Source organism: Psammomys obesus, unplaced genomic scaffold (genome assembly GCF_907164565.1).
Source record: "Psammomys obesus unplaced genomic scaffold, mPsaObe1.curated_primary_1811, whole genome shotgun sequence".
Taxonomy (NCBI): Eukaryota; Metazoa; Chordata; class Mammalia; order Rodentia; family Muridae; genus Psammomys; species Psammomys obesus.
Genome location: NW_026595981.1, coordinates 424,888 through 438,206, shown reverse-complemented (window position 1 = coordinate 438,206; position 13,319 = coordinate 424,888). Strand labels below are relative to the sequence as shown.

General features: G+C 51.3%; 1 protein-coding gene across 4 annotated transcripts in view; it reads left to right on the top strand.

The window, feature by feature from the left end:
* Rap1gap2 (RAP1 GTPase activating protein 2) overlaps positions 1-13,319 on the top strand; it is a 211,341-nt gene that overhangs the window by 32,912 nt on the left and 165,110 nt on the right. For all 4 annotated transcript variants that reach the window (XM_055619473.1, XM_055619478.1, XM_055619475.1 and 1 more), the window contains one exon: positions 6,854-6,889. In XM_055619473.1, coding sequence (XP_055475448.1) covers positions 6,854-6,889 — 36 coding nt within the window. The remainder of the gene's footprint in view (positions 1-6,853; positions 6,890-13,319) is intronic.

The window sequence follows — 13,319 nt, the reverse complement described above, 5'->3', positions numbered from 1 at the left end:
CACACACACACACACACACACACACACACACACACACACACACACACGGGAATTAAAAAACAAACAAACTTGGTGTGCCTGTCCATTTTCTCTGCCATCCTCCTGCAGCTCCAGCCTCCTGCTTGTTCACAGGCCCAGCCTTCTGTCTCAGCTTTAGGACGAGGTGCAGAGAGAAATGGAGACACACGTGGGTTGCACCTTTGGATCTACTAAGAGCTTCTGAGCTGGCTGCTGGGACCAGTAGAGTAGGTTTGGGGCTACACAGGCCCAGGCAGAAATCACCCAATCACTGGGCTGAGTACACACACTCTTCTCTTCAAGGGAGGTTCAAGGAGATTAGGGCAGGTGGGGCATCTTGGTGTCCTTGGGACCTGTTGGGAAACCGCTGGGCATGGGGCAGGTACAGGGATGAGCTGCAGTAAGTACCCAGTGGGAGCCAGCAAGGTCTGAACTCACCCATGCTGAACCTTCCTTTCTGGGGTACAAGCAAACACAAGGAACAGCCTGAACCAAAACTTTGCCTGGAGCACTGTGGAGAAGGGGTCAGAGGTCATCAGAGTCAACTAGAGAAGTTCCGTGTCCTTCTGAATTATTTGTCACGTAGAGTCATCTCTGTAGCATCTGTGATCACAGAGCATCACCACTGTGGGCATGACTGTGGGAACCATCCTGTTTTCCCGCTGGGAAGATGAACCTGCTTGTCCTTCTCCCAGCTCTGTCCACAGGACTCGGGAGTGCTCCCAGCTTGGTCCAGACCCTCAGGGTGACCCAGAAGTGCAGTTCAGAGTGTGCATGCGTGCATGTGTGCACATGCGATGCCATATTCCAGGCACACAAGCACTCTGAGGGTGTGGATGTTCCTGTGTACTCACGAACACCGACTGCGTTCATGCATGTTCGTGTATCTAGGCAGCATCCATAGCTGTGCGTTTACCTCTGTAAGTCTGTGTTAATCTACTTGCACATGTGTCTAATGATTTGAATGTGAGGGTACCTGTGCCTGAGTAGACCTGTGTGTCCTTGGCATATGTATGAGCGTGTACATGTGCCCATGTGTGCTTTCTCTGTGCCCACATGTGTGGATATAGACTTATGTGTGTGTGTACTGATGTATGCAGAGATCTCTGTGTGGTGGGTTTTTGAGTGTGTGCTGAGCATTGGTGAACATCGAGTTCTCTGTTCAGGCATCTGGGGGTTGTTGTGAAGGGTCCTACCCTTCTGAGGCTTCCGCCTGGGTCTCTCCTTCCCTCTCAGGCCAGGCTATGGGATCCTTGGGCCTCTTTTGGTTTCCAGGAAGCTGGGCCCGTGTGGGGCCGGCTACCAAATGGGGCCGTGGTGCAATCTGCTGGCGGAGCCCCTTCCGGAGCTGTGGGTTCCTCTGGGTGTGGGGAAGCTGCCCTCTGTGACCTCCCTGCCAGCTGCGGTGCCTCCTGGAGTGCAGGACACACCTCTAGCCATGCAGCCTCACCCACCGGAAGCTCAACTTGGGGACGGGCGAGGAGGGAGGTGCCCTGCCTGGCGCCCCACCCTGCGCTGAGGCTGTCACCCTGCCGATTGTCAGCTTTTTCTAACAGCCCCCGGGGGCTTCTCTGGGACCCAGGGCTCCACTGCTGCCACCATGTTTGGCAGGAAGCGCAGCGTCTCCTTTGGGGGCTTTGGATGGTGGGTGACAGAAGGGGCTACCTCAGAGATGAGAGTGGACTTGGAGGAGGGGTCTTGTTGGCTCTGTGGGGAGCACGTGGAGGATCCTGAGGGGGTCATCGGAGGCCAAGCTCTCCCTCCCTGTCAGAAGCAAGGTCCACAAGAGATCCAGAAGGTCAGGGTGGCCGACCATGTGGGCATGACTGTGGGGTTGCAGGTGAATGCGTGCTCCTGTATGTGAATGCACATCTCGATTATTTGTGTGTATGTATGTGCGTGTGTGAGGTGGCTGTGATCTATGTGACCATGTGTGCTGTGTGCTTGGCTGGCTGGACGTGCCTTTGAGTGTGAACACATGTGCTCTCTGTTTCAGAGCAAGTACCTACCTTGCTCCTCTGGTGTCCTGTGTCCATGTTTGCTCCTGCTTGTCTGTTGTGACTCTGTGGCAGGAGACCTCTGGGCTGCTGCCTCTCTAGGGGTGAGTCTTCGAGTTGGCCACTGTCTCTGACCTGCTTCCGCTCCGTCCAGCCCTGCGTCTGGCCTTTTGTGTATCCTCTGAGCCACTCTTTGCCTCTGAGCCTCTGTCTGTCTCCCAAGATGCTGGAAGCAGGGCCTGAAGTCAAAGGCTTGGCTCACCTCGCCAGTGCATGCAGCTCAGCTGGGAACGAAGCCTATGGCTTTCCTTATCAGTTTCCGCTCAGCTTCTGGGCCCAGGGCATTGTCATACTGAGGGTGTCTGAAGTCCTGGCTGGAATGATGGCTGGCATTGGTGGGGTGGCAGGAAGGTTGGGGAGACACAGCAGGGTGGGATGGGCTCTGTCTCTCTGGTCAGGGACTGTCTCCCCGCTCATCCTTTTCTTTCTCCTTTTCCCTCTTTGAGAAGACTTTGCCAACCGTTCTCTTGCAGGAAGGGGTCCTGGGCTCTCTGTGTTTGGCAGATAGGACAGTGAAAACAGGGTCCTCGAATGATAGTGTGGGGTCTGCTCACAGGCCTTCCCCAGTGCTGGCGTCAGGACTACTGTCCTGATGCTGGGCCTTGGTTTGACTCACACAGTCTGCTTCCTGCTGGGGGAGGGATGTGTGGAATTGGCCTGGGGTCTCTGCAGGCCAAGGTGTAGGTAATGGGATCTTGTTCTCCCAGACCCATGTATGAACTATGGCACATGAAGAGGGCCTGCCATCAGAAAGCTCACTTTGCAAAGCTTAGGTCTTAGTCTGTGTTTTAATTTATCCAGGGTCTCTGTGTGTGTGTCTGTGTGTGTGTGTGTGCAGGCACATGTTTATGAGTGAGCATGTATGTAGAGATCAAAACACACCTTCAGTGTGTTCCTTAAGCACTGTTCACCATTTATTATTAACTGGTTATTCACTTTTAAGATTTTCAGTCTGTTAGTCCTCTCCATAGAGATGTGCACGATCACGGCAGAGCAAGTCACCACAGAATCTCTGCCCCAGCTCCCCTTCTTGCCAACAGCAGCCCTTGCCTTCGCAGTCTCCTTGACTGTTCATTGATCACACATTCCCTTCCATGTTTTCCTGGGGGAGCTCTTCTCCCCCAGTCAGGCTTCATCTTGTGAGTCTCTGTCTGGCCTCACTTTTCTTTGCATAATCCAGGGAATCACGAATCCTGCGGAAGCCGGTTGTCTCATCGCCACCCAAGTGGGTTCTGAATCCAGATACAAAGAAGACATCTGGTGCCGTCTCGTACATTTTGGCTAGTTTCCCCCAGATTTCTGTCTTAGGTGCTGTAGCCTTCCTAGGGTAAAGGACAGTGTCTGAAGTAGATAGCCGGTCATGAGTTTCCTGCTCTGGGAGGCTGCTGTGTCATTCATGATGGTGGTGCTCTTGAAGAGAGCCCACTTATTTATCCATCTATTTCTGCGGGTTTCTCACTGGTTTGGTCCTCATTGGTTTAGCCTAGGCTGGCTGGCCGGAGAGCCTGGACCCCTCCCTTCTCCACCTCCCCAGGGATGGGTGTGTGCCACCACCGTTGGCCTTTTTTAAACTGTATCTTCTGGAGCCCCCAGGTGGTAAGCTTGCAAAGCAGGCGCTTTACTGAGTGAGCTCTCTTCCAGCCCTTAGTGTTTTCATTTTCCTGTCCAGCCCCAAGGAGCAGTTCTGTGCATGAGACCTCCCCAGATCTCCCAAGAAAAGCTGGCTGAGGACACAGCTGTGTCGTCCAGGGCTGCTCGGAGGCAAAGAAAGCAGTAGGGAGGGTGCCCTCGTATGTCCAAGGACTCTGTGTGCTGGCCACATTGTCCACTAACCTGGGTCCCAACTCTATCTTATCCATCACGGGTGTAAGGGTGTCCTCTTGGTACGTCAAACATGCTCAGGGGATGCTCGTGGGATAACTGGGGTCTTTCTGATACAATGATGGCTTGAAACTTGTTGAGTCTGTAGGGACTCCAAGGATCTTTTGTTTGGCTGGAAGTTGGGAAAGAGGGCTGGACTGCAGTGTGGTAATGATCTGGGCACAGCTGTCATCTAGGGGATGCACAGTTGGTTGGAGCTAAGACACAGAATCCTGGAGCCCAGGTCCTTCCAGACAGTGAAGATGATCTCAGATGGAGTTTCAAAAGCTCCATTTGCTGTCAAGGCAGAGAGCCAGCACCATCAAGGCGGTCATGGTATAGTGAGAGCGGACTTGGCTTCCTGAAAGGACCAGCCCCAGCCCCACAGCCCTGCCCAAACTGTAAGTTCTCAGGGCCATACTCTAGCATGGGAGCCCTGGAGGACCAGCTGCTGTGTGGGAGAGATATGGGCTCAGGGACCAGCAAGGTCTGCTGTGGTGGGTGACCTGTCTGACCAGGCAGAGGCTGGGAGGGCACACTGAGGGCAGGACTTAGAGCTGCCACCATCTCACCTGCTGGGGAGCTCTGGGAGCATGGGCTTCCCCATTCTCCATGTGCCAACGGGGACCTCCTGCCAGTGCAGGACTGTTAGATGAACTGAGAGAGATTCCCAGGATACATGGGCCTGTTTGTGTGGGTTTCCATTGAGTAGCTCTGGCTCTGAGCATGATAGCAGGGTAAAGGGTCCTGAGTTCTGGATAGATATGGGGCTCTGTCAGGCTGGGTGGGAGGGGAGGTGGGTCTGCCTTCAGGGTGGGAACCTTAGGGAAAGAGCCTGAGGGGCACAGGGTCCTCACGCCCTGGGTGCAGCTGGTTCTGCTGTCAGGGACCGAGAGGCACTGGAGGATTCTCAGAGAGAGGGCACCCTGCTCTCTGCTGGGGTGGGCCCTAGCGCAGCTCAGAGCTTAATGCCAACAGGAGACGTCTGGGCAGCTACGCCCTTGCTATGTAGACCCCTTTTCCCTGAGAGTCTGCCTATAGGGAGGAAGCTAGCTGGCTGGCTGGGGTGCCGAGCATGAGGTGGTGGTGAGTTTAGTGACACCGATGGTGATAACAGTGGTGGTGGAGACACTGATAATGAGAATGGTAGTGACGGTGGCGGTAGTGATGGCAGCAAAACTGGTCATGACGGTGACATGGGAGGTGATGGTGCTGTGAGTGATGGTTACAGCATTGATCGTGGTGGTGACATGAGTGGTGATGACACTGGTGTTGTGATGGGGACATGGCTGTTGATGACGCTGTTAGTGATGGTGATGACCCTGGTGAGATATGAAGTGTGTGGTGAGGACATGGATAGTGACTGTGGTGACGTAGATGTTGATGACTGCCATGATGGTGCTGGCACTGGTGTGACGGGGACACAGGTGGTGATGACTGTTAAGTGATGGTGGTGGCACTAGTCACAGTGGTGACCTGGGAGGAGTGACCTGCAGCCCATTACAGACGTACACAGGAGAACGTCGCCCACTGCTTCTCTGGGGGGAGGGACCTCCCTTTCCAGCCATAAGGGCCGGCATATGGGGGGTAAAAATAGAAGCTCACACACTGCCTCCTTTGCCAGAGAAGGTGGTGCAGGCAGGGCAGGGGCGCCGCGGTGTCTGTCGGTCTGCAGTGAGTGTGCTCTTCCCTGCTCCCAGCAGGAACCAACCTGAGATTGTCCTTGGAGTCTGCTGTTGGCCCCTGTCCCAGGGTGGGACCTGCCTGCTGGACTGGCACCTCCCGGAACGGGAGGATCGCTGGGGCTGGGGTGCTTGTGAATGTTGAAGTTCTAGAGCACTAGTTCTCAAGCTGTGGGTTGGGACCCCTTTAGCAAACCTCCATCTCCAAAAACATGTACATTATGATTTATAACAGTAGGAAAATTACAGTTAAGAAGCAGCAGTAAAATAATGTTATGGTTGGGGTCGCCACAGCGTGAGGAACTGTATTAAAGGGTCACAGCCTTAGGAAGGTTGAGAGCCCACTGGTCTAGAGTCAGACCTGGCTAGAGATTTCGCCCCTTTGAAGCCCAGCGTCTATCTTTAAGATACAGAGAGTCCTAGTACCTTTCTGTTCCAGTTTAGTTTTTGCTGCTGTGAAAACCCTGTCAGAAGCAGCTGTAGGGGAGGAAGGATCACCAAGAAGAGTCAAGGCAGGAGCTTGAAGGCAGCCGCCTTGCTATTGCACACAGCACTGTCTCTGACCAAGAAGCTCATGTCACCGTCAGGGAAGCATGGCAGGAACCATGGAGGGTGCCGCTTCCTGGCTGGCTGCCTGGCAGGCAGGCTTAGCATAATTATTTTTTGTTTTATTATTTTTAATTAACTGTATGTGCCTGCGTGGGGGGGGGGGCAGTTTGTGCATATGAATGCAGGGGCCAAAGAGGCCAGGAGTGTTAGATGATGGAGGTCCAGGTGGTTGGTTGTGGCCCCCAAATGTGGGTTCTGGGAATTACACATGGGTCTTTGAAAGAATATTATGCATGTCTAACTGCCGAGCCATCTTTCCAGTCCTCAGCTAACTTTCTTACACAGTTCAGGATTACCTGCCTAGGTAACGGTGCTGCCCACAGTGGGCTGGTGCCTCCTGCATCAGTTATCAGTCAGGACGGTTTCCTGCAGGCATGCTTGCAGGCCAAGCTGATCTAGGTGATTCCTCAACTGAGATTCTCTTTTTAGGTAGTTTCTGGTCATGTCAGGTTGACAGTTAAAGCCATCCAGGGGAGCTTCCCATAGAAGTATGTGGTCCAACCCTCATGGAACCCAGACTTCCTTTCCTGGACTGGAGGAAAATGCGTCTTGTAGCAGCTTTCCCTGTGAATGCAGAAGGGAACCTGCCTCCCCACACTGACTGAGCCCTTGCTTTTCTCTTGGCAGGATCGACAAGACCATGCTGGCGGGTCTGAAGGTCAAGTAAGTAGCCTTTTCCATTTCCTTAGAGGTCAGAGATGACGGCAGATTTGAGATCCCCGCACCCCGAGACTTGGTCTGTCCATGCTGTGTGTGACGCTTGGATTCGGAGTACTGTCAGATTCCAGGCTTGGCTGGAGGGCTTCTGCACTATGGGCCTCCTGAGTTCTGGCTGACCAGGGAAAGGCAGAGGCATGAGTGGCAGCAGCAGGGACAGGCATGGTGGGAATGTGACTCGTGGTTATGACTTTCGGGCCACACACTTACTGATAAGAAAGATGCATTTTCTTTTATTTAAAATTTTACGTGAAGCCCCCAATTCCAAGAGGGCATGTTTCCGACATTTTCTGTCTGTTTGAAAAACTATGACACGATGTCCTAGGACCTCTTTAAAATTATTGTTATTTCATTCTATGTGTAAGGTGTCTGGTCTGCATGCTTGTCTCTGCACACTGTGTGTGCCTGAAGCCTGCAGAGATGTGGGATTCCCTGGCACTGGGGTTGCAGATGGTTATGAGCCATCATGTGGGCTCTGGAAATCAAATCTGGGTCCTCTGGAAGGCCAACAGGTGCTGAAACTACTGCGCCATCTCTCTAGCCCCTAGAAAGTCTTAAAACACTGCTGGTATGTAGGTGGGATCAGCTGGCTATAGGGTCGTTTGTTACTGACTGGTCGTCCTGGTGAGCCCAGCCTGGGGGCTCCTGAAACTTCCACACAGGAGCCTCAGGCCTGGGAGCTGTAGGCCTGGGAGCTGTAGGCCTGGTAGCCTCAGGCCTGGGAGCCTGAGGCCTGGGAGCCGTAGGCCTGGGAGCTGTAGGCCTGGGTCTGACACATGGCTGCTGGTCTGTGTTGGGAGGGTGAGCAGAGGCCACTCCATCTTGAAGCTGCTATTTTCCTTTCCCTCACCCGCTTCATTCTGTTCCCCTTTCTGTTCTGTAAACTATCTGGTCATTATCCTTGGCCTTCTCTCTTGAGACACACTCAACTGTAAGAACCTTCCATGTCCTCTCAGTTCTTGGGTCTGCTCCAGCTGAATGAATTAAAAAGGAGGAAAATTCTAGAGAGAGAGAGAAAAAAAAAGGCATTGATTACTACTGAAGGTTCTGCCACATGTGAATTAGTTTGTGCAGAAAATTTGTACAAGGGTTTAGCAGGCACTGGATTCATTTAGAACACACACACACACACACACACACACACACACCACACACACACACACACACACACACACACACACACACACACACACACATCAACAAGTTGTCCTTCCTTAATGGCGGCTTCTCTGGTTGTCTCTGCTCCAGTTTGGCTAAAGTGAACCATTTGGTTGCCAGTGTTGACTTCCCTGGGTACAGGTGCCTGGGCAAAGCCAGCCACACTTGAGGATTGGTGTGCAAAGGGCGCAGGATAAAAGGCCTGCTTTGCCAGTTCCAGAAAGATGAGAGGTTGTGGGGGAGGGGTGGTGAGCAGAGCTTGGGGATAGGTGTCTCTCCACAGCGTTGAAGCTGGAAAGGCTGTGAAGTGTTCTCGGTCTCTAACCGTGCCTCAGGCTTCGGCAGGATGCCACTGTCCAGCATGCTGTGTGCACCAGCGCAGCCCAGCGCAGGGCGAGCTGTCCAGGCAGCAGGCTGAACTTCAGTTTCGTTTCCTTTTGCTTTATCTTGCTTGTGGTTCTAGGAATTGGGCCCAGGATCTTGGGCATGCCAGGCAAGTGCTCTCCCACTAAGCTCTACCCAGTCTTTTTTAACTTATTTAATTTGTGTGTGTGGGAAAAGAGCACATGCCATGGCACTCCTGTGATGGTCATAGGACAGCTTACTGGAGCCTGCTCTTTCCTTTCACCATGTGGCTTCCAGGGATTAAACTCAGGTCATCAGGCTTGGCAGCAAGTGCCTTTTACCATGAGCAATCTTGATGACCCTGTTTTTACTTAAAAAAAAAAATTAAATTGTGTGTGTGCATGCGTGTGTATGTGCAGAGCTTAGAAGAAAGCATAGGATCCCTGGTACTGGAGTTACATGTGGTTGTGAGCCGCCCATTGTGGGTGCTGGGAATTGAACCCAGGTCCTTTAGAAGAGCAGCTAGTGCTCTTAACCACCGAGCCATCTCCCCAACCCTGTTCTTTCTGACTTTGTAAAACGTGGCACAGCGTCTCACTAAGTTGCTCAGCCTGGCGTTATATTGCAGTAAGTTTTCCCAGGGAGGGGTGAACAGAGGCCTGCTGCCCGCAGGAAGGGCACCAAAGATAAACTTCACGCAAGTGCGGCTTGGCGGACCAATGGGTTGAGTGGGGTTGACTCACAGGAACATGGCTGAGGGCTTACCTACACGCGTGTGCAGAATTTGCTGGTCACTATGCCACCTAAGAAAGGTCCTCCTTCCCTAACAACTGTTAGCTGCTTGTTTACCCTTCCAGGGAGGGTATGGACCACAAACCCATCCTTCACCGCCTCCTGCACCCTCTCTCCCCTTTATAAGGGAGTGTGTTTGAATCATCAGAGATGCTCGGATAGCCATGGTCATGTATCTGGAGGACAGAGACAGGGACACCTTGGGTTTGTAATCTTTTTGCCTCAGCCTCTCCAGCAGCCAGGATTACAGGCCTATACCTTTACCTTTTGGCAACATGCCTGGCGTCTCCGGAGCTTCCTAGGGTGCATCTGCATGTTGAATGAGGTGTGAGGTGGTGGCAGGGTTGCTGAGGGGCCTGGCATGGAGAAGTGTTTTTTGGGGTCTGCCTTGACCTGTCTAGTACAATGGAAGCAGTGGTTTTTGGAGGCCCCGTTTGTTTAGGTACAACTATTTGTAATCTGTAGAGGATGAAGGGATAGGGTGGTGTGAAGAGCTGGGGTCCCTGCTGAGAGTGGGGGACAGTCAGAGTGTAGGCATGGGGGACATGGCATTGAGACAGTGGTGTCCTGCAGGGTGAGGGACCGAATTTCCAGCTCTGAGCTCTGTTGGCTCCAGGAAACAAACACTTTAAATGGAATGTGGTGGCACACATCTGTGATCCCATCACTTAGGAGGTAGAGGCTGGAAGATCTGGAGTTGAGGGGGAGGCTCCTGAGCTCAAGGTCATCTTTAGCTATTGTCTGGGATACATGAGACCCTGCCTCAAAGGGAATAACAACAAAGTGAAAGCTTCAATATGTAACCTGATTAGGGTAAAGATGGGAGAGGACCTCCCCCAGCACGCCTTAGTGAATCCAAGAGAATCTCAGGGGGTTGGACCAGGCACTGGAGATCTGTGGAAGTCCAAGTGTAATCTTAAGAGAGAAGAACAAATTTGAAGGATTGTACTTGAAATATGGCATGATGTTGACATAAATCTAGTACTATAGATCAGAGGAATAGAATTCAGAGTTTAGACATAAACCTTTACGTATATGTCAGATGATTTTTTAAAAAACAATACTACAAAGACAATTTATTATATATATTTGAGTGTTTTGTCTACATATGTGTGTGTGTATTATGTACATGTCTGGTTTTTACAGAGACCAGAAGGCATTGGATTTCTTAGAACTGCAGTTACAGACAGTTGTGAGCTGCCATGTGGGTGCTGGGAACTGAACCTGGGTCCTCTGGAAGAGCAGCATGTGCTCTTAACCACTGAGCCAACTCTTCAGCTCCTAATAATGAAAAAATTGGAAAGGAAACCACATTACTGCATGATCCCTGCAATGGCAATTGTCTTCACCATCATCATGAATACAATAATGGTTGGAACTTTGATAGCAGACATATAAACTGGAGCAGCTGCTTTGGGAAACAGTCTGGCAGTTCCTCAGGAGGTGAAAGCGGGGAGTCCTGACCAGCAAGCAGTACTCACAGATATACACTAAAGGGAAGTGAAAACATGGCTGTGGCTGTGTGTAAAACCCTGCACACTAATATTTCATGGCAGCACTGTTAGTGATAACCCCGAGTGGAAACCACCCAGATATCTCCCAGCAGGTGAATAGACAAAACAAATGGAATATTATGGAATTAAAAACAAGCTAGAGCTGAGTGTGGGGGGTGGCACACATCTTTAATCCCAGCACTTGGAAGGCAGAGGCAGGCTGATCTGAGTCAAGACTAGCCTGGTCTACAGAATGAGTTCCAGGACAGCCAGGGTTACACAGAGAAACCCTGTTTCAAAAAACCAAACCAAACCAAACCAAACCAAACCAAAGAAACAAAATCAAAACAAACAACAAAACCAAGCTACATTAAAGAACACACACACACACACACACACACACACACACACACACACACACACTAACCAAAAATAACTGAAAACAAACAAAATAAAACAAAACAAAACCCAAAGAAGCCAGACTCTGAAAAGCCATGTTCTTATACCTTTCCACTTACGTGATATGTGTAGAATTGGCAAGTTCCTAGAAACTAAGTTAAAGGGTTCTAAGTATTTAGGGGTCTGTTGTCTGCTGGGAGAGGAGGGAGGGAGAGTGAAATTTAAAAGATAAGATGATGACAGTGGCCATGGTGACACAGCTTGTGACCATCCTGAGAAACATTGAGTTATACTTAAAATGACAGGTGGAGTTTGCCTCAGTAAACTTTGTTTTCGTTTTGAGATAGCCCGGTCTGTCCTGGCCCAAACTCTCCATGTGTCCAAAGCTGGCCTTGATCTCCTTTCTGATCCTCCTGCTTTCACCTGGGTGCCGAGATTTCAGGGTTTGCCCTGTGCCCAGACTTATCAACAATGCTTTTCAAAAAGAGAATCTAATCGGCCTAACCCTTGTTGGTTATATAGCCACAGTCTAATCAGTTTGGATAAAGAGATGCTGTTTCTCTAGGTGGGGGGGATGTTTGTTCTCACAGTAGAAAGATGACAAGTTACCATAAGAGGTCATATCCAGTTACTACTTGCTTTGGGACCAAAAAGGTGTTCTTATCTTCCTCTTCCCTTAGTTGGCAATGTAGGTCCTGTGTTGGATTCTGAAGATGTGTTTTCAGGCTGTGGTTCTGCTTTCTGGCAGGTCAACTGAGCAGCCAAGTCCATGCTTCAGGGGCTCCTCCAGCATCTAAAACTTTCTGCTTCTGCCTTTGCTGGGTGACGTATCATCTCTGCAGCCTGTTCTCTGCTATGCAGCAGACAGTCCTGGACTGTGGCCTGTGTTCCTTGGTTTCCTTGCTCACTCCCCAGGGACCTGGTGTCACTGACACAGAGATAGTCCTGGAGGTGTCCCTGAGGCAGGGAGTTCTGAAGACAAGGTCTGCCCCATCGGCACTGAGCACTGAGATTTAATCACCTGCTGTCCAAAAGCTTTGCAGCCTCTGTGCTTTTGGCATTTGGGAGCTGGGAAGACAGACACTTGGAGAGGTTGGAAATCCTGTTCAAGGTCATCAGAGAGGAAGGCACAAAGGTGGAGTTTGACTCATGCATATATTTTGATCCATGAGGGTAGAGCTGAGTGTTCTCAGCCTGTATCTGCTGATCAGTGGTCATGCATCTAGAAGCCTTAGCCACAAATACTCATCTGCCTCACAGCACTGACCTCCAGGTTCCCTCCTCCCTGCTGGATGCTCAGAGTGAGCGGGCCCTATGATGCCTATGTGAGAAGGTCCTCAGAGGCCAGGACTTAGCTATTGTTGGGGATTTAAAGAACATGGGACCACAGAGGAGCATGGAAAGGGGGTGTCACAGTGCCATGCAGGAGAAACAAGCTTGAACTGTGGGCAAGCCCAGGTAACAAATGGACAATTCACTGACTTCTCTGGGTCTGTTAGATGGGAGGGCTGGATCATGAGTGGCCTGCGCCTCCCTAGCTTTCACATGCTAGCCAGGTGCATAGTTTATGCCCCTCTATTGTGTCAGTGGTGGGGATCAAACCCAGAACCTGTACCTGCAGGACAAGTTCTCAACCACTAGACCACATTCCAGTCTTGGCTTATGTCCTCTTGTACTTTTTTTGGGTCGGGGTGGGGTGGGAGGAGGCAGACCAGAATGATGGCAGGTTCTCCCTGCTGAGCAAGTAAAGATGCATAATTTAAGTCTGTGCCCTTCATCTTTGGATCCCCAAGATTGGACATTGGGTAGGCACAAAAGGATGTTCTCAGTATAGGTTCACTCTGTGATGAAATTGTGTATGCTTAGCCCATCACAAGGAAATAAATAGGCCGAAGCAGATAGAAGGATGCCTGTGGAGGGGAAGCAGAGGCAGGTGGAGGGATACAGGTGGAGAAGAGGCAGAGGCAGAAAGCAGAGGCAGAGGCAGAAAGCAGAGGCAGGTGGAGGGATACAGGTGGAGAAGAGGCAGAGGCAGGTGGAGGGGAGGCAGAGGCAGGTGGAGGGATACAGATGGAGGAAGAGGCAGGTGGAGGGGAGGAAGAGGCAGGTGGAGAGGAGGAAGAGGCAGGTGGAGGGGAGGAAGAGGCAGGTGGAGGGGAGGAAGAGGCAGGTGGAGGGATACAGATGGA